Here is a 22,463-nt window from a genome sequence, read left to right as displayed (position 1 = left end):
TTCTGCGTTATAATTGATGTGTAGTGCATAAAGTCAAGGTTAATGGCTAAATAATATACAAAAGACTGATGCCAGCACAAAATGGTAAACATCTATTTTTGAAAATAATTCAATATTAGGTTGACTAACAGCACTTCAGTACATGTATCAAAAAAGAATAATTTCAGTTTTAAAGCTTCCCTTTCAAATTTTTTTTTGTTTATTCATGCACAGGAGTGGCATTGGTTAGGCAGGGGAATGGGCAGCTCTAGATTTCTACAGGCCTTCCGACTGTCCAATGTAACTCTTGTGGAAGCCCAGGAGAAAAAACAGTAAGGCACCATTTCCACTAATTTTTAGGAATTCTACTACTCACAGGGCAGCATGGTGGCACAGTGTGTAGTACTACTGCCTCACAGTGCCAGAGACCCGGGTTCAATTCTGGCCTTGGGTGACTGTGTGGTGTTTGCAAATTCTCCCCATGTTTGCATGGGTTATCTTTGAGTGCTCTGTTTTCCTCCCACAGTCCAAAGATGTGCAGGTTAGATTGATTGGTCGTGCAAAATTGCCCCTTAGTGTCTAGCAGAGTAAACACATGGGATTTCAGGGATAGGGCAGGTAGAATTGTTGTTGATGCAGGCTCGATGAGCCTAATGGTGTCCTGCACTGTAGGGATTCTATGACTCATTTACCAAGTTTACAGTGACAGATCAGGTTAACTGCCACAGAAATTCTCTCTCATTGTTTGAATCCCTATTTGCCACAAAAGGATACTTGATTTTTTTTTAAATTATGAAGTAATTACTTTTTCCTTGCTCTATGGAGCAAGTGAATGCACACAATATCAAACTACTATTATTTCAATAACTTTTACATTAATTGTACAAAGATAGTCAACATAATTTCTAATTCATCAGATTAAATTCAACACTTCAGCATAGCGTTCACATTTCTTTCTTGGAATGCAAAGTAAACAGCAATCAAGAACGTTTGAAGGAGAAACATATTTAAATAGAAACAAGTTATTACATTCAGAGTTGGTTAGCTCAGTTGAATGCGGGTTCAATTCCTGGAATGGCTGAGGTTATTCATGAAGGTTCACTTTCTCAACCGTGCCCCTCGCCTGAGCTGTGGTGATCTGCAAATTACGTCACCACCAGCCAGCTTTCTCCTTCTGCCCATAGTCATGTGGGACTATGGCAACTTACCTTCACTTTACCTTTTATTGTACACGTGATAAAAATTTTGAATGAAAACTTTATAGCAAGTAGAAAAAAGGTATGGACACAACTTTCAGTAATGAGAAGCAGTTAAGAAGAAAAATAAACTGGGTGTATCACTTACATGTATTTTAGAGACAAAAGGTTCTCAAATGTCCCTTGTGCCAATGTAGAAAACAGGTTTCCTGAAAGGTTCCTGAAAAGAGAAATAGGAGTTCAAAAAAACTATGCTGAACTGCTGTTTACAATTTCTATTAATGATTTAGAGGTTGCAATCAAAAATACAATTCCTAGATTTGCAGATAACCCCAAAATGGTAGATAATCAACTGCAGAGATGCCAACAAGCTACAAGAAGACACCAATAAACTTGCATAATAAGCAGATTAATTTCAAAGTAGAACGACTTGAGATATTACATTTGTGCAAGTTATGGTAAACCTACATCAATCCTTGGTTAGCCCACACTTGGAAGGAATGTGTTCAGTTTTGTACAAGGTATATGGAGGCACTGGATAGGGTACAAAAAGAGATTTACGCAGACAATAGAACTGAAGGTTATATGCATCAGGAAAGAATTAAAAGCCTAGGTCTCATTTCTCTTCAAATGAGGTTGAGGGATGAACTAAGAGATCTTTAAACATTCTTAAAGTTTTTGATAAAGTAGACGTGGAATATTTCCATTTGTGGGTAAGAGCAAAACAAAGTACCACCAATTTAAAATGGTTACCAAGAAATCAAATACAGAGTTTAGGAGGAGCTTCTTTACTCACAGAATAGTGAGAATATGGAACTTACTACCACAGGGAATAGTTGCAGTGGGTAGCAGCGATGAATTTATTGGGAAACTAGATAAGTAGATGAGGAAGAAGGGAATAGAGGGTTAGGCTAATAGTGTCAAATAAGAAAGGATGGGAGGAGACTTGAGTGGAGCATAAATAGAGTGGTTTGGCTAATTTGACTTGTTTCTGTGCAATATGTTCTATGTAGTTAAGTAAACAAAGTATAAATAATGTCAGGATTAAATAAAGTCAAAATATATGCTATTTTAAATTAAAAGGTAAATTCACTTAAACTGGTAACTTACAAACGGATAAGATTTGATAGGCCTCTGAACATTTCCCCATTTAGACAGCCTATTCTGTTGTTAGATAAATCCCTGTAAGAAAAGAAAATCCACCAGGTTATATTGGTTACTACATATAGGAGAGGCTTTTTGTCCTTTTCAGAGCGTCCAATCTTGAAGTCATACACCCATGTATCATCTTTCTTTCTTTTGTTGGGTTCTCCTCTCCCAGGGTACACAGCTCCACCGCAAACCATCTGCCAAAAGGCATTCAGAACCATGTTGATGTGGACTCCCATCAGATTATCCCCTTTCCCCATGTGGCAATGCTTCTATTTTCTTCAGCATTGGAATCCAAAGCTCAGAGGAGCTGAATCAGTTTCTGACCACCATTGCAAATATGAAAATTATTATGCTAATATGTTCTCCACTACCAGTACTATTAGCTGCTATTTACCAACAACCATCAGTTTCAATCAGTTTTACTCCCACCCAAGTCAGATTCTGACAGGGCTGGACAGACTGTATGCAGGGATGTTATTTCCTCCTGTGGAGACACTGAAAACACTGAATATGAGGAAGCAAATAGGTTTCTAACCTCTGAAGGTGTTCAGGACTATGGGGATAGTACTGGAGTACAGAGTTGAGATAGAGAATCAGTGGCACGGTGGCACAATGGCTAGCACTTCTGTTTCATACCGTCAAGGCTTCGGGTTCAATTCCTGGCTTGGGTCATTTTCTGTGCGGAGTCTGCACGCTCTCCCCGTTCTCCCAATGTCTGCATGGGTTTCCTCTGAGTGCTCTGGTTTCCTCCCACAACCCGAAAGATGTGTTGGTTAGGTGCATTGGCCATGCTAAATTCTCTATGTCTCTTGAACAGGCAGCTGAGTGTGGTGACTAGGGGATTTTCACACTAACTTTATCGCAGCGTCAATGTACACCTACTTGTGACACTAATAACTGAACTAAAACTGATGCTCATGCTGAATGGCAGAGCAGGCTCAAAGGGCATTTCTATTCAAGTCCCACTCCAGAACCTAAGCACAAAATCGAAGTTAACTATAGAGGACTATTAAGAGAATGCTACATTGATAATAGGTGTCACTTTAATGTGAGGACTGATTTGCCTGTAAAATACCTTCAGGCATTATTTAGAAACAGGCTTTGTTTAATGTTCTGGCCAACATTGATTCTTTAACAAAATGTACACGAAAAACAGATTAACTGTTGCTACTAATTTGGCCTTTGCAAAACCTTGTATCTCTGCATGCAAAAAAAATTGTGGGAGAGAAGCAGCAATTTATAAAGTCAAGGCAACAATGTGTGAAACTAATGTGGGTCTAGGGGAAGGAAGGGGATGATGATAGTTAAATTCTCCTCTACCCTTAAGGTTATTCATGCAAAAGATACAACTGTTTTCCTGTTCCTGTCCTTGATAGATTGCCATTCTCACTATACCTTTCTAAAACACACTTGAGACAGAAATGACCTCAAAATCATGTTGTTAAATTTACCACCTCGTTAATGGAACAACTGGCTCATTGCAACTTTCCAAGGGATCTACCACTATCAGGGTCTGCCTATTTCAGATGGCATGCCTCTTGTAATACATGAAAGTTCTCTGACAGTCCTGACTGCCATTTTAGGATAGTACTGCTTTCAGCCTATGCCACACACACTCCAAAAAATTCTCTGGTAATACAGCTGAAGAGATATTGCAAGTTAAGTTTTAAATTATTTTTGTGGTGTTAACCGAGGTAGGGGTGCCCTTCTGTTCTCCATTATGCAATCTGGACCACTGCCACAATCTACAATTCAGACATCCACCACCGACCCCACCCCACTCCTCTCTCCAGCTGATGGCCTGGGTATTTGAGCTACCTGATGTCAGGTTGATGGTTTGGCAGCCAATTCAATTTAAATATAGCTGAAGCCTGAAAAAGTTTGACTCCTTCATTCATCAAATGGATGGGCTTCCAGTCTGTTACATTGGCCAGAAGTTCACCCCTCTTGTTCTGCATGGCTTTTATACACCATCTCCTGTTGCTTTCCTCATTTTGCCTTTCTTATTTTGGTACGTCTCTCAGTCTTTGCATGCTTCTTAATTTCTCTTTTTCGCTATTTATGCCTCATTCTGCATGCTTTCTCAAGTACACGAGTTTGTCTCTGTAGATCTCTAGCCTTTTTTCCCCAAACAAATCTGAAGGCAGATCCAAAACTTCAGACTTTGACAGCCAAACTATGATCTTCACTCCCTCTACAAATAGTGTCTTTTCTCCTGTGCTTTCTCAAATTCCATTCGGAAGAGTTCAACAAACACAGAAACATTAGGGTCAAATAACCTACTGAAGTTCATATCACTATTGCAGATTAAATTTTCTGATTCCAGCTTTTTTTTTTCTCCTAAAACTGAGTTTCTTGTCTGCAAAACAAAAAGTGGACCTTAAATCCTGATGTAAAACTTTGCTCAGGTTTCTCTTTTATTGAGCTATTTTTGGGAAGTTCACGAAGTCAAACATTTTAAAAGTAAGCAGCTACCTGTTACAATATGTACACGAAAGAATATAATGAGCTGGGGACTGAGAGGAAACAGAAGTTGGAGCTCAGAACATGGAGTAAGCAAGGCCTCAGACTGGACCTTTGAATGGCAGTCAGAAATGATGGAAGATTATATATTAAAAATAGCTTGTCATTTAAATGGTAAATCATTGAATTTGAAAAAAAAAGTTGAAATTATAGATGGATGGATGGAAGGATGAGCTGATGAATGAATGCAATTTTTAAAGGTCTTAACATCGCAGCTGTGTCATCTGCGGGGAACTAACAGATCTGCTCAATGCAAGTTCTTGTCACAACTGAATCTAATGAATCACTCCTATTTTAGGTTCATATTGAGAAGCATTCACATGGGCTAGACAAAGACCAGTACGGAACAAAAATCCACCTCTGTTTGTAATTATTGGAACCACAGCCTTGTAAATTGGAAGAAAGAGCAGAGTTTGGGCTATCAGAAGAAAGATGACAAATCTGGGAAAATTCACACCTCAGCTTCAAAACCCTAATATTTTGGCAACAGTGTGCAGTTCAAGGTGTATTATGTTCTAGGTCTTTTTGGCAAGCTAAATTCAGACCAGCTGAACTATTGAATGGAAATTTGAATTTTACTGGGGGCATAAGATGAGCGACAGGGAGATTATAAACCCACTTCCAGATTTTTCAATCCAATGAAGTTAACAGAACTGAAAATTGGGTAGGTGTATAAAATGAACCCACTTATCCAATATAGTCCATTCTCCATCCCAATTGATGTTGATCGTTCTGGGGTTTGAAATTTGTTCTAAAGCAATACTCTTCTGTTCATAATTCAGGAAAATGACACTGAGAATGGGAGGAGCCAGTTAACCGGTTCACTGGTGATGGAAGGCTGAGTTCTGCGTTTGCATCTAATGGGAAAGGTCCACGACGATTATGCAGATATTGAGGTCTTGCAAAAGGTGGGGGAGCAGGTGAAGACCGAGTGGTGCCAAAGAAAGGTGGTGCTGCAGAGCAATTGATGGCCGAGACTGGGGTGAGGATAGGCTGCCAATAACTATTACCTGTGAGTGTGACATCTCCAATCGAAATACAGACACAGATTAACCAGAATTTTGGGCTGAGTCTATTAGAAATTCCGGTTGGTACAGGATCAGATAACTAATTTACTGTACCAAAATGCAGAAAGCACGATTGGCCTTTTTTTGTCTCATACTCACGTACATTAAATAATTCAATACTCACAGTCTTTTCAGTGCTGAAAGTCCCCAGAATGCATCTGATTCTATATTGCCTATAAGATTGTTCTTCACGTCCCTGCAAGAAAAAAAAGTCTTAACTGTAATGGCTCACATTCCAGATCAGTTGGAAAATCATGCTTTCTTTTGAGAATGATCAAGTACTAAGGATGCTTGCCAAGTTCAAAACAATCAATTGGAGCATCTTTTATCTGAAAGCTCATTTTCTAGCAGTATACAGCTGATGTGAAATATACACATCAATGAATATACAGTTTCACTTAGGCAATCCGATAACATTTTATTAGATGTGTAGATAAACTAGAGCAGCTATGGTTATTACAGTCAAACCCAATGTAATATAACCATCCAAAATATGTTAACTAGCATTTAAGAGGTGTACAAATAACAAACCTCTTAAAATTGCACGAATAAAAATGTAGAAAATGATAGTAACTATGTTTTGACATTATGGTAAAAATAAAGTATTTTCTCAATTTATGAGCCAACCATGCTTTTGTTAAAATATTTTCAGTTTTGTATCAATTCTTTAATCCATTTTTTCTCCAAAGGGGCAGCAATCATAAACTTTTCTTTTAACGTTCTTCTTCTACCCCAATTCTCCAAAGGAAACAACTCGTGACATGGTAATGTTCCACATACAACAGCAACCCTCTAAATATGAATGTAAAATGATAAATGAATGTAAAATACTTAATCATGGTCTCATCACAAGCAAACCCAATCCAGTTCGCATCCACCGTCTACCCTTGAACATTTCCAGCAGGATCCTAAATGACGCTGAGCCAATTTTCCTCCACCTGATCCAAGCATATAATTTTCTACTTGTAACACCCTTCCATCATTATCAACCTAATGAGATTAACTAACTCAGCACAATCAATTTTGGAACTTTCCTGGCTAAACAATCTATATTTTTAGAATGTACCCAAAAGGTGTTTCACAAAGGGGAGGGGTTGGGCACTAAGCATCAACTGGCTGAAAGTGGTGTTCATGAAGTGGTGGATATCAAGGCAGTTTCTTTGGATGAGTTTAGACAGAGATCCAGAGTGCTTTAGCAGAATGTGTGACGGTTTTGCCACTGAAGGGCTAGAGAAAGGTGAATTAGGCACTAAATCTGAAGAGGTGCAATGGGTGAGAACTGGGCATTATAATGGCAAGCTGGGAGATAATAAAAAATGAGGTGTCACATGAACTTATTTTTAGATTAGTACTAGAATTTTGAAATAAAAACAATGGGAAACATAGAGCCAATAATGACACCAAGCACAAGGATGATTGCTGAGCAAAAGTTAGTACAGAATAGAAACATAAAAAATAGGAATAAGCCATTCAGCCCTTTCAGACTGCTCCACCATTCAATATGATCATAGTTGATTCTAAGGGCAGAATTTTCCTGTCCAGTCCACCATTCCAATCGTAGCAGACCATGCAAAGGTCCGTTGTTTTCCAGTCTTGGGATGAGTGCCACAGGAAAATCCCGCCCTTTATCTCAATACCATACTCCACATTAACCCCATAGCACTTGACACATTTAGAGGCTAGATACTTATTTCCTTTTTAAAGGCTCCACAACCTTCTCTGGTGGAGAATTCCACAGGTTCAACTCCCTCCAAGTAAAGAAATTTCTCCTCATCTCAGTCCTAAATTGCCGACACCACATCCTGAGACTGAGATCCTTTGTTCTAGAGCCTTCAGCCAGAGGAAATACTATTCCAAAATCCAGTCTGTTCAGCCTTGTCAAAAATTTATATGTTTCAATTAATCCCCCCTCATCTAATTTCCAGTGAATTCAGGCCCAATTGACCCAATCTCTTTTTGTATGACAATCCTGCTATCCCAGGAATCAGTCAAGTGAACCTTTCTTTCACTTACTCCATGGTAAGTATATTCTTTTTTGAGTGAAGAGATCAAAACAGCACACATCACTCCAGGCATGGTCTCACCAAGGCTCTGTATAGCTGCAGTAAGACATCCTTGCTCCTGTACTCAAGACCAATGAAGACCAACATACCATTTGCCTCTCTAAATGCTTGCTGTACCTGCATACTTGCATTCAGTGACTGGTGGACTAAGACACCCAGGTCCCTTTATGTCAACATTTCCCAATCTATCACCATTGAAATATTATTCTGCCATAGAAGGATATGTAAACCCTCTAGAGCAAGTCATCATTATGAGGGAACTAGTGTTAGGTGTATTAAAAAGCATTAAGGTAGACAAATCCCCAGGGCCAGATAGCATCTCTCTCAGATTACTGAAGGAATCAAGAGAGGAAATTACTGGGCCTCTAACAGAAATCTTTGTTTCCTCATTGGCCACAGGTGAGGTCCAATAGGATTGGAGGATACCCAATGTTGTCTCGTTACTTAAGAAGGGTAGCAAGGTTAACCCAGGTAATTATAGATTAGATTAGTGAGCTTGACGTCAATGATATGAAATTGCTGGAGAAGATTCTTAGGGATAGGATCTATACACATTTGAAACTGAATGATCATTTTAGCAGCATGAGTCATAAGAGGGTACTAGCTATGAGGAGAGATTGAATAAACTAGGATTGTTCTGGGAAAAATGGGGACTGAGGGGCAACCTGATTAGAAGTTCATAAAATTATGAGGGGCATAGATAAGGTGAACAGTTGTAAGCTTTTTCCCAAGGCAGAAACGACAATCACAAGGGAGCACAAGTTCAAGATGGGGGGGGGGGGGGGTGAAAGGTTCTGTAGAGTAGTCCGATGGAAGTTTTTCTAATGCAGAGGGTGGTGGGGGCCTGAAATGCACTGCTAAGTGAGGTGGATGAGGCAGACACATCAGCAACATTTAAGACTAATCTGGATAGACACATGAATAGGCAGGGAATAGAGGGATATAGGTGGTTGGTCTAGATAGGACAATGTGATGGGTGCAGGTTTGGTGGGCCGAAGGCGTGTTCCTGAGCTGTATTGCCCTTTGTTTAGTCTATTTCCTCATCCACATAATGCTGCATCTGCCATGTATTTGCCCACTCACTCAATTTGTTCACAGTACCTTGAAGCTTAACGTACTCCTCTTTACTCACATTCCCACCAAGTTTCATGTCATCAGCAAATTTAGAAATATTACATGTTTCCCTCATCCAAATCATTTGATATATATTGTGAATAGCTGGGGCCCAATTTTTGCAGGACTCTATTAGTCACTACCTACCAATACGACACAGGCCCATCTATTCCAACTCACAGTTTACTATCTGCTAACCAATTCTAAACCATCCACCAGTCAGATAGGCCATCTCCATCTAATTTTCAGAGGTCAGATCCATCCTTGAGCAGAGCTACAGAGGCCTGTTGCAACAAACATTTAAAGACACGCAGATTGCAAATATTCTCATCAAAAAGAAGCAGTCTTGTGTCTATGTTAAATCATGAAAACATAAGCTGTATTGTATGGTAACTGTTAGCTGGATTTGACTCATAAGGTGAGATTTTATGGCCTCGTTCAAGTGAGACCAGAAGATCCCACCCGACGTCAGCGGACATTTCCATTGTCCGCCCCTCACCTGCTCTAATTCCATGGCGGGCGAGCCAGTAGAATTCCAGTGTCAGAATTGCTAAATTGGATGTTGTTTGGGAAAAGTGTATCTCATTGAGTTCAGGGAGCATAGTTTTATTTAAGAAACAATAGGTAATTTCATATAAAATGCTGTTAAGTATCTTAGTGTATATTACTTTCTTTTAAACTTGAATAAATACTCATTAATAGTTTACACAATGACCAGACTGTTCCTCACATTATTCCAAATGAATATACACTACTAAGAACCAATGCTTCAAATCATCCTTCAGAAGTTTGAGACGCTTTTGCAGGTAACATCAGTGGGGTTTCTTAACATCTCACAAAGAAATCCAAAAGTCGTCTTTGATTTGATTTGATCTATGTCACATATATTAGTACACAGTGAAAAGTATTGTTTCTTGCACACTATGCAGACAAAGCATACCATTCATAGAGAAGGAAAGGAGAGAATGCAAAACATAATGTTAGTTATCGCTAGGGTGTAGACAAAGATCAACTTAATGCAGGGTAGTTCCATTAAAAACTCTGATGGTAGGAGGGAAGACACTGTTCTTGAGTCAGCTGGTACATGCCCTCAGACTTTTGAATCTTTTTCATGACGGAAGCAGCTCGAAGAAAGCATGTCCAGGGTGTGTGAGGGCCTTAATTATAAAGCAGCGGGAGTAGACAATGTCAGTGGGTGGGAGGCTGGTTTGAGTGATGGACTGGACTTCACTCTTGGTTATAGCAGGAGCCATATCAAGTTGTGATACAACCAGAAAGGATGCTTTTTATGGTACATCTATAATGGGCACTGAGAGTCGTAGCAGACATGCCAAATTTCCTTAGTCTTCTGAGAAAGTAGGAGGTGTTGGTGGGCTATCTTAATGGTAGTGTCAGCATGAGGGGACCAGGACATGTTGTTGGTGATGTGGATACCCAAAAACTTGAAGCTCTCAATCATTTATACTTCATCCCCATTGAATTAGATGGGCATATCCTCCATTATGCTTCCTGAAGTTGATGACTATCTCCTTCTCTGGGCATGTGAATATAATAAAAAGGACCTTAACTGGAATTTACACATGGAGGCAGGGTTATGGCTGAGGTACAGAATGAACTTGCAGTCTTTGTGAAAGAAGGTGCTGCCCAAGTCACAGTGTAAGAGGAGGCAGTTAAGACACTGGATTGGCTAAAAAGTCAAGTGGGAGGCATTAGATGGGCCGATTGTATTTATAGTTGGTAAGTCACCTGGATCAGATTAGATGCAGCTAAGTACATAGAGGAGGATAGCGTTGGAAATTATGCTGGCTCTGTCCATAATATGCCCACGTTCCTTTGATATATGGGCGGTGCCAGGGGAACTCGAGAATTGCAAATCTTACACCTTTGCTCAAAAAAGAGGTACAAGTGCAAACCCAATCGCTGCAGGACATCAGTTTAATATCAGTGTTGAGGAAGCTTTTAGAAATGTTAATTTGAGACAAAATTACAGTCACTTGGATAACTGTGGTTTACTTAAGAACAAACAACACATTTTTAATGGCCATTCATGTTTAATTAATTTGCTTTCTTTGGTGTGGTAACAAAAAGAGTTGAGGTTAATATGGTACACATGGACTTTCAAAAGGCAATTAATAAAGTGCCACATAACAGATTTGTCAGCAAAGTTGGAGTTCATGGAACAAAAAGGAGTGTAGATATGAAAATGGTTGAATAACAGGGAACAACGTGAAGTGGTGAATTGTTGTTTTGCAGACTGTAGGAAGGTATACTGTGGGCTTCACCACGGATACATATTAATTGACTCAGCATAATTCCATGATTTGAAAAGTGAATTGTGAAGGAGAATTGTAGACTTCAACAGGATATAGGACAGGCTGATGCAATAGGTGGACATGTGGCAGATGAAATTTAATGTAGAGGAACGTGAAGTGATTCATTCTGACAGAACGATGAGAGCTAATACAAAATAAAGATACAAATCTCAACCATGTTCAAAAGCAGAGGGACCTTGCTGTATATTTTCACAAATTATTGAAGGTGGAAAGACAAATTGAAAAAGTGATTAACAAATCACAGAGGGTGGTGAGTGCCTGGAACAAGCTCCAGAGGTAGTAGTAGAGGCAGGTACAATTTTGTCTTTTAAAAAGCATTTAGATAGTTACATGGATATGATGGGTATAGAGGGATATGGGCCAAATGTGAGTAACTGGGGTTAGCTTAGGGGTTTAAAAAATAAAGGCGGCATGGACAAGTTGAGCCAAAGGGCCCGTAACTGGAGTACTGCGCACCACCCTTTCAGGAGGATGTGAAGGCAAAGGAGAGGATACAAAAAGGTTAATGAAATGATTTCAAGCTTCAGTTATGTGAAAAGACTGGAGAAGCTAGGATGGTTCGCCTTGGACAGCAGAATAGATACACTGTTTCTTTCATTGGAAAGAACAAGAACCAAAGGGCACTGATTTAAGGCGATTGGCAAAATAAACAATGATGGTATGAGGAAAGAATGTTCTTTGTGGTTAGAATCTGGAATGCCTGCCCAAGACTGTGGTGGAGGAAGATTTAATCGTGATTTTGAAAAAGTCTGGACAGTTAATGAATAAAATGCAGGGTGAGGAGAAAAGGCAGTAGTTGGGATCTCATAGTCAAGGATCCTTTTGTAAGACTGAACATGGACTTCTCGCCCTCAAACTGAATGTGAAATTCTATGTCTAAAACCAGTCTTAAAAATTATATAAGGGCAATTACATGGGTATTGAGACAGAGCTGGCTAAATTGCAATGAGAAAATATGTTAAACAAAATGATAGAGAAGCAATATTTGACATTTAAACTGATACTTCACAACATTCAACACAAATACATTCCACTGAGAAAGACTCTAAGAGATGGATGCATCCTCCATGGTTAGCTAAGGAAGTTAACGGTGGAATCGAATTGAAGGAAAAATAAACAATGCTGTATAGATTAGTGGTAGGCCAAAATTAGAGAATTTTGGCAAACATCAAAGCTTGATGATAAAAAAATGGAGAAATTGGGAGTATGAGAGAAAACTAGCAAGAAATATAAAATATAGTAAAAGTTTCTGTAAGGAAAGTAATAGCTAGAGTGTGTGTTGCTCCTCAAGGATCTGACTGGGAAATTAATGATGGAAAAGAAAGAAACATCAAAGACTTTGATCAAATATTTTGTTTCCATCTTCACAGAAGATACAAAAAGCATCTGAGAATAGTAGAAAAAACAGGAAAAAAGGGAGAGAGAAAACTAAAAATATTAAGAGCTAGAGAAAAAGTAAGAAAAACTAATAGGACTAAAAAGACTGAAAAATCCCCTGGACCTGATGGTCTGCACCTTAGGGTCTTAAAAGAAGGAGCAAAAGGGATATTGGATACATTGGTTTTAATCTTCCAAAATTCATGAGATTCTGGAAAGGTTCCAGCAGATTGGAAAACCCCAAATGTAGCAACTCTATTAAAGAAAGGAGGGACAAATAGGGAAACTATTGACCTAGAACTATAGTCTAACATCCATCATAAGGAAATGCTGGAATCTATCACTAAAGGAGGAAGTTTCAGTAAATTTAGACAATCATATTACAACCAGGCAAAGTCAATGTGGACTTTTGAAATGAAAATCAGTTTTGACAAACTTATAGTTCAAGGATTTGGCAAGAAAGATGGATAAAGAGTAACCAGTAGATGTGGTGTTTTTGCATTTCCAAAAGGCATTTGATAAGATGTCACATAAGAGGTTACTGCAAAAGAGCTCATGGTACTGTTGGTGATATATTAGTATAAGTAGCATGTTGGCTAATTAACCTTTGCGATCTATGTTAATGACTTGGATGAATGAACCAACAGTATTGTAACCTCCTGATATAATCATAGGTAGGGACTGCACATTATGAGAAGAATACAAAAGCCTGCAAAGACATATAGAGGGGTTAAGTTAATGAACAGAAGTTTGGAGGATGGAATCTTGTCTTTCATCCATCCTTGGTCAGAAGATTGGTTGCACCATGAAAAATCTTTGACATATTTTTATTTCCCAATGCCTGTTCCATAGTGGCCAGTCCACATTCTAATAATATCCTTCTGTGTCATCCTGAGTCTTCCTTGTGCGTGCTTTCCAGATGCTTTGCCTTGTATTACCATTTTTTCTAAGCTCCTGTTCACATCACATGCCCAAAATATGAGCGCTCCTTCAATATCACTGCCTCAAACAAATTCCCTTGAACACCAACTTGCTCAAGCATCTATTCGTTTGTTCACTTGGTTGTCCATCGCACATGTAATATCTCTGAATCCCTTCATATCAAAATGTTCTTACTTGAACTTTATTACTCTGTTTGATGGTCCAGATGAAACGTGGGAAAATGTGAAGTTTTCCATTTTGGCAGGAAGAATAGAAAAGCAGAATATCATTTAAATGAAGAGAGACTGCAGATTGCTTTGACACAGAGGGATCGGGATGTTCTTGTACATGAATCAGAGTTAGCATGCAAGTACAGAAAGTAATTTCAAAAGTAAAATGGATGCTGGCTTTTATCGTTAAGAGGGATGAAGAATAAAAGTTCAAACTACAAATGTGTAACAAACACATTGGTGGGACCACTCCCAGAGCACTGGAACAAAAACAGAAAATGCTGGAAAATCTTTGCAGGTCTGACAGCATCTGCAGAGAGAGAACAGAATTAATGTCAAGACTCTGGAAGATCCTTTGTCAGACCTAATGTTGATTATTATCTCTTCACAGACTGTCAGACCAGCTGAGATTTTCCAGCATTTTGTTTTTGTTTCAGATTACAGCATCTGCAATAATTGTCTTTATCCAGAGCACTGAAAACAGTTTGTCTCCTTACTCGAGCAACGTATTTATGTTGAAAGCCGTGCCAAGGAGGTTTACTCAGCTAAATCCTGGGGTGAAGTGGTTATCTGATGAGGAAAGGCAGATTGTGTCTATACTCTTGCAGTTTAGAAGAATGAGAGGTGATCCTATTCAAACATATTAAGATTCTGAAGGGGCTAGATGCTGAGAACATATTACCCTTCCTGGGGGGAAATCTATAACTTGGGGCAGAATTTCAAAATAAAGGTTTGCATATTTAAGACATAAATGAAAGAGCAATTTTGTCTCTGAACATTTGATAGTCTTTGAAATTCTCTTCCACAATAAGCAGTGGAGACTGGGTGCAGTGAAGGCTGAGTTAGATTTTTGTATGCAATAGTCAAGCGTTATTGGGAGTGGGGAGGGTTGAGGGGCAGGCAGGAAAGTGGAGTCAAGGCTACAATCATCAGCCTTGATCTTAATGAATGGCAGAACAGGTTCGATGGGCTGAATGGTCTATTCCTGCTCTTGTTTCTTTTGATTTTATGACTTGCTCTTCCAAAGAGCCAGAGAGCTGGCATGGAGACAACAGACTAAATAGCCTCATTGTGCTGTAACCAGTCTATGATTCAGCTAGACAAGTGGAGAGCATCTCTTCACACTTCTGACATGTGCCTTGTTGATGATGGAATGGATTTTGGAGAATTAGGTGGTGAGTCATTCATCACCTGCTTAGTAATCACAATGTTTATTCAGCTAGTCCAGGTATGCCGCTGACCAGTGGTGGTCACCCCCCTCCCCAGGATGTTGATAGTAGGGAATTCGGCGATGGTCATCCTATTAAACGTCAAGAAGAGATAGTCAGACTCTTGCTTGTTGGGAATGGTCATTGTGGCACTTGCGTGTCACAAATGTTACTTGTTATGGTCACCTGCATATTGTCCAGGGTTTGCTGCACACAGGTATAGACTACTTCATTATTAGAGGAGTTGTGAATAGAATTGAACACTGTGCCCTCATCAGCAAATGTCCTGGCTTCTGATTTTTAATCTGTAGCAGTTGAGGATGTCCTCAGCCTAAGATGATTGGTTTTCAAACAACCATAACCATCTTTCTTTTGTTCAATGTGCATTCAACTAGGAGTTTTGTCCCTGGTTCCCACTGATTTTCATTTCACTAGGGAACCTCAATGTCACACTAGATTGAATGGTGCCTTGATGTCAAAGGCGCTCACTCTCACCTCACTTCTGGAATACAACTCTTTTGTCCATGTTTGTATCAAGACCATAATGAGATCTGAAACAAAGTGGTCTTGACAGAACCCAAACTAACCATCCATGAGCAATGATAAAATTCTTTAAAAATTCACAGCAATGTGTTAAAAGAGACCACAATGCAAAACAAGCACACCACTAAAAAGCAATCTCTTCGTTGACCTGTGTTGTACAGTGCAAAGCAACACCAGAATGACAAATTTAAAATGAAGCACTTACATTTTTCTCAATTATCTTGTGTATGCTTTGGCATGCCTCAACATTTCCAAAATATGATAGCTGTTGAAAATATCAAAACTTAGATAAAAGTCCCGGAATGTGGAGACAAAACAATCTCAAAATATGACTTGCTGGCCTTCTGCTCTTGACACTGTATTTGAGAAGTACAGAACACTATGAATTATGGATATCAGGTGTTTACCAGCTCAATACATCATGAACTGAAATTATTGTTTTTAAAACTGAAAGAGCAAATGAGACCAGGTTGCACTTTGAAAAAAATGTCTCATTTTGAAAGTGTCTTCTGAACTCTGAGTAGAAAAATAACATCTATTACGGTGTTTACATCATTGCAAATTAACTATCATCAGGAATGAATAGTCATACAATATTTTAATCATGCTATCCATTGTACTCAACTCAGACAATGGAAGATGATAAACAACATTTCAGCAGGCAGATTATCTGGTCAAATCTTGAGGAAAAATAGGGTCTGCAGGGGAAGCACTAGTTCAGCAGATTCAGCTAAAGTGATCTCTTAAATTCAGGCACTGAAATAAAACAAAGATAACTGTTGTCATCAGATCTAAAACTCTCAAAATAATCTTTTCTTGGGATCCACAACTCTTAAAATGAATACCTTATTCCTGAGCACACTAAACTGAACTGCAGGCAGAAGCATGCGTTAGGATCAAAATCTTTAGCAGCTTTAGCGAAGTCTTTTCCTTGGCTTTTCACAGCAGCTGCTGTTTCTGTCTCCTCTCCCAGTCTCTGAGCTTAGGTACGCTTGTGCCCAGAAGAACCACCTGCCTCTCTTTTGCATTAAAGATTTGAAAACTGGCATTTTATTTTCCATGGTTTTCAACCAGAGGCCTGTCTTCAAGGCAGAGTTTAGTACGATTTCACTGTCCCCCATTAAAGGTAATTCCAGTAAGTCTCACAACACCAGGTTAAAGTCCAACAGCTTTATTTGCTAGCACTAGCTTTCAGAGCACTGCCCTTCATCAGGTGATGATGACCCTTCATCAGGTGATAAGGGGCAGTGCTCCAAAAGCTCGTTCATACTAAATAAACATGTTGTACTTTAACCTGGTTTTGAGAGACTTCTTACTGTGCCTACCCGAGTCCAATGTCAGCATCTCCACATCAAGGTAATTCAATTTTGCTTTAAGTTAAAGAAAACATTTCAAAACAAACTCCTTTATAAAGTCTTACATTTGTAACAATTTCTTAAATGCCTGCAACAATGCTTTGATACTCAACCAGCATATTCTTTTTTTAAATGCACAATCCAAGAGATGCAGATCATCAGTCTCTTTAGTTGAGAACAGACACCACCTGAGCCTCTAAGCAGCAAATTCTGCCTCCACGTGTTTATCATTAACTGCTCTTACTCAATTCCACTCCGTCAGTTAGTCTCCAGCAGTGAGCTTTTCTGTACTGGAGAGATTACTGGTAGTCCTGCCATCGAATTCAAAGAGAGGACAATAGAATACATTCAGATGGAGAAGCAATTAGTCAGAGATGATGATAACACATCCAACACTCTGATCAGAGACTATGACTGTGGCCAAATTCCCCTCCAATTCGACTTTCAATTTTGCAAATGACAGCATTGTAGTGGGTCAAAGCTCAAACAATGACAAGATAGAATACAAAAACGAGATAGAGAATCTGATCAACTGTGCGGCAATAATAATCTCTCTCAACATCAACAAAATAAAAGAAGATTGTCATCGACGTCAGGAAGCATAAAAGGAGAACATGCCCTTTCTACTTTGTCCCCATTGATGTAGAAAGGGTCAAGAGTTTCAAGTTTTTAGGTGTCTAGATCACCAACAACCTGTCCTGGTCCTCCTATCCTGACACTATAGGTTAAGAAAGCCCACCAATGCATCTACGTTCTCAGAAGAGTAAAGAAATTTGGTATATCACCTACAACACTCAATTTTTACAGATGCAAAATAGAAAGCATTCTTTCTGGTTGTATCACAGCTTGGTATGGGTTCTGCTCTGCCCAGGACTGCAAGGAACTACAGAAGGTTATGAATGTAGCCCAATCCATCATGCAAATCAGCCTCCCATCCATTGACTCTTAACACTTCCCGCTGCCTCCACAAAGCAGCCAGCATAATTAAAGACACCACACACCTTGCACATTCTCTCTTCCACCTTCTTCTGCAGAGTAAAAGATACAAAAATGAGGTCACGTATCAACCGACTAAAGAACAGCTTCTTCCCGGCTGCTGTCAGACTTTAGAATGGACTTACCTTGCGTTAAGTTGATCTTTACACCCTAGCTACGACTGTAACACTACATTCTGCACTCTCTCGTCTCCTTCTCTATATACAGTATGCTTTGTCTGAATAGCGCGCAAGAAACAATACTTGTCACTGTATGTTAATACATGTGACAATAATAAAATCAATTAATAGCACAGGGTAGACAAAGCACATGTGCATTAAGTCTATATGTTAGCTCTGTCTGCAAATGTCCTACAACTAAAAGTAAATAAGTATTTCCTATAATTATCAAGTACCATAATAATTGAATTTCATCTTTCATGTTATTAAAGACCAACCAATTTCAAATATAGATCAAAATATTTAAAACTTAGAAAGAACATCCATTCAATACACTATTCCCTTTGTTCTCCGCAAACCAGTGAAATTAACTTTGAAGGACAACGTGTGAAACCCAATGCTCCTCCTGTAACTTAAAGCTTCAAAAAGTAGTGTAAAATTTTTTGCTTAAAAACTGGCAAAACTCACATACCCAAGGTTTAAAACTATATGATTTTAAGTAACCAGAGGCAAATAATAGGAAAAGTTTGTTTGAAAACTTGTTGCAACATGTTCATAGCATACACCACATAGTATTTCAAAAAAATCTTTGTGAAGCTAATTTCCAGTTCAAAATATTGAATGTTTTGTTTCTGCAATTTATGTCTTTTATGTAGTTAAACATACAGATGCTAACAAAATAGTAGTATCTTAGATCAAACTTCCGATTCCTCTACAAGTATGGAGTATTGTATACAATTGGTGCTTGGGATTTACACTCATCAGAAAACGAATAACCCTTGTTTCCATTAAACATCAATGCCAAATGCGAGTTCTATTAGCAAAACATTAGATTAAATTAGAAATTTCATTCCTGTGATCTCAGTGGGACATACTGGAGTAAATTTAATTAAATTTGAGAAGGAAGATACATGGAACAGGGTGAAAATGGTAAAAGTTTTGAATTACAGCCATTTTAACATAAAATGTATACGGATTTGTATCAGCTTTAATAAAAAACCATCAGGCAGCAGAGCAATGGAGATGCAAAGCATAAAGCAAAATTTTATTTTCTTCAATGCAATCTTTTGCAAGCAATAGAAGTTGTCTGGAATACTAATATATTACAATGGATTATTCAGACTTCTGCCATTTATACTCAAAAAAAATTCTTGCAACCCTACTCAGCCACTTAACGCATCAGACCACCTTGTACGTTTGCTTCTTTAACTTTTTCTTGATTTATAACTCTCAGCTGTTGTCACAATGGTTAAAAATATAGAAGAATGACTGTAGCATAAGGGAAGAATTCACAGCTAGAGCTATCTTACAGGGCAATTCACAAAGCATAACACTCAAAATGCCAAGTTAATTCTCATTTTTATTGCAGTATAGCAATGAGTTAAATTGTACTTAAATAACATGAAGTTCTCAATCACCCCCAATACATGTTCTCTTCCCTTGCAACCATAGGAGAGTTAACATCTAGAGTCACAAAATCCCAACAGTGTAGAAGGAGGCCACTCGGCCCATCAATTACGTACCAAATGTCCAAAAGAGCACCTTACCCAGGTCTCAACTCTGTAACCCTTAATATTTACCGTGCTAATTCATCCTAACCTCGGGACATTAGATGCAATTTAGCATGGCCAATCCACCTAACCTATACATCTTTGGATTGTGGGAAGAAACTGGAGCACCCAGAGGAAACCCACGCAGACACAGGGAGAATGTGCGTACTCCACACAGGCAGTCACCCAAGGCTAGAATTGAACCCAGGTCCTGGTGCTATGAGGCAGCAGTGCTAACCATTTGTCCTTTTACATCTTTCCTTCTTACCATCCAAAGCTTCAACACTCCTTTCAGGTGGAACATTGATTTATTTCTACTTCTTTCAATTTAGTAAGCCCAGCTTGTGATCTCCTAGACACTGGGAGACCAAATACAGATGGGTGATCACTTTGCAGAATATCTCCAATCAGTCCCATCATGTGCGTTATGATGTAAAGGGATCAATAGCTCACAAGGGATTGTGCAAACATGTTGTGGGTTAATTTATTAATCTCAGGCACATATGTACGAAAACAGAAAGCCCGTGGGCGGCAGAGACATTTGTCTGTGCTCTGCTCGAGGCTGAAGTGAAACTGAGGCTGAATCACATAACAGACTTCCCTTAAAGTGATAGCATGCTGCTATCCTTCGAGGCATACTGCACGCCAGCAAGCGTACCCCCCAAGCTTCTGGTCACCTATGATTTTCATTCTCCTCTTCACTCAAAATTTTATCCTTGGCCTCTTGTACTCTTTCAATGCAGGTCAACACAAGCTCAATGAACCTCACCTCGTCTTTTGTATCGACACTTTGCAGTCTTTCAGTCTCACCACTGAGTTCAATTTCAAATCAAATGCTTTTTCCCCCAGATGGCAGCTGTTCAGTTATGATTGCGATCACATTTAATCTCATCTTGACTCATCTTTAGTTTCTTTGCTCATCTTCTTTTGCTTTGCACAAATATTCCTTTTGTTATTTAGTCTCTTCTGCCTGCCAGTCTTTCACTGATCTTCCCTTTTGTTCTTTCGTTCCCTCCACCCCTTTTCTGCGAATGTTGAAACTGCTACATCCCAATTCTGATGAAGGGTCACGCACCTGGAGCAGCAACTGTTTTTCTCCCCAAAGATGCTGCTGAGTGTTCTTTGATTTCATAATTCCAGTATCCACTGTACTTTGCTCTTGTGATCATGTGAAGTTATTGTTTTGTGGATTACAATAGGTGGACAAAGGCTTTTTTGCCTTAAGGAAACCATTAAATTTATATACATCAACGTCTGTGACTACCATGGTAACAATCGCATTGGATATTTTCATACTTTATCAAAAGATGCCTCGATTAAGTTTTTGTTTCCCAACTCCTGGGAAATTAATGGAAGAGAACCAAGCCTGGCTTGATTAATCAGGTGCAGATAACACTATAAATTCACTCATGTTGATTCCTGGAACCTGAAATCAAGTCAGCTCTTGTCTTTGTGGTCCATTCATCAACCTTTCTGCTGACCACTTCCCTGCAGCTCATCGCTGTACCCTCTGACCTCCCCCCTCCTCCTTGCTGCTTCTCTCCCCGCTCACCACCTCCCTCCCCCATATTCCCACTCACGTCTTCCCTCTCAACGCCCAGCTCCCAAACCCTCTTTCACAGCAAAACTTCAGGACCAGAATCGTGGCAGATCGTATCACTAGGGCTGTAGATAGGGCTTTAAACTAAATAGTTGGGGCGGTGGGGGGTGGGGCGCGGTTTAGTGGTATGGAGAATTACAAAATCAAAAAGGTAAAGGAGAGGAGTGCAAGTTAATGATGAGGACTTTCAACTAGTTGAAGGAGTCGAGGGCTCAGGAGAGGTTAGTAACGTTTCTAGACCATGTAATAGGACAGAGGGTATAGAAGGTAGCAGGAATCTAACCTCAGGCAGAGTAAAAAAGGTGACAAGCATGAGAAGGGAGGTGGTCAACGCAGGGCAGGAAGACGGTCTGGGGAAGGATAACCAGTCTGTGACAGGAAGGGACAGAGCGTACAAACAAAAGAATGCACTAACAAATTGGGTCCAGATAAAGGCTAACATAAAGACACTTTACCTGAATGCACATAGCATTTGAATCAAAGAGAATGAGTTGATGGCACAAATCAGTACGAATGGGTATGATCTAGTGACCACTACAGAAACATGGTTGCAGGGTGACCGGGGTTGAGAACTGAATATCCAGGGGTATCAGACATTTCGGAAGGATAGACAGGAAGGAAAAGGAGGCGGGGTAGCTCTGTTAATTAAGGATAACATCATGGTGGTAGTGAGAGATGATATAGGCTCCAAGGAGCAAAATGTGGGTGGAGATAAGGAATAGCAAGGGGGAAGTCACTGGTGGGCGTGGTCTATAGGCCCCCAAATAATAACTTGAGGCAGGGCAGGCTATAAACAAAATAACAGATGCGTATAAAAACGGAACAGCAATAATCATGGAGGACTTTAACCTCCATATGGATTAGTCAACTCAAGTCAGATGTGGTGAACTTGAGGAAGAGTTCTTAGAATGCTGTCGAGATCGTTTCATCGAATAGTACATTACAGAACCTACGAGGGAGCGAGCAATCTTGGGTGTGGTCCTGTGTAATGAGACAAGTAAAATTAATGATCTCCTTGTGAGGGATCCTCTTGGAACGAGCGATCACAATATGGTTGAATTTAATATAGATGGAGGGTGAGAAAGTAGGGTCCAAAACC

The 22,463-nt window shown here is 39.4% G+C and overlaps 1 protein-coding gene across 1 annotated transcript in view; it reads right to left on the bottom strand.

Moving 5' to 3' along the window:
• Positions 1 to 22,463, bottom strand: part of adgra3 (adhesion G protein-coupled receptor A3) — a 185,166-nt gene that overhangs the window by 53,749 nt on the left and 108,954 nt on the right. Inside the window, exons 3-5 of the mRNA XM_080189551.1 lie at positions 6,042 to 6,113; positions 2,286 to 2,357; positions 1,324 to 1,395 (exon numbers count right to left, since the gene is read on the bottom strand). Coding sequence (XP_080045677.1) covers positions 1,324 to 1,395; positions 2,286 to 2,357; positions 6,042 to 6,113 — 216 coding nt within the window. The remainder of the gene's footprint in view (positions 1 to 1,323; positions 1,396 to 2,285; positions 2,358 to 6,041; positions 6,114 to 22,463) is intronic.

This window comes from Carcharhinus amblyrhynchos, chromosome 1 (assembly GCF_965287045.1).
Source record: "Carcharhinus amblyrhynchos chromosome 1, sCarAmb.v2.hapA, whole genome shotgun sequence".
In the NCBI taxonomy this organism is placed as follows: Eukaryota; Metazoa; Chordata; class Chondrichthyes; order Carcharhiniformes; family Carcharhinidae; genus Carcharhinus; species Carcharhinus amblyrhynchos.
Note: the sequence above shows the minus strand (reverse complement) of the source record. Positions and strands in the feature narration are given on the sequence as shown.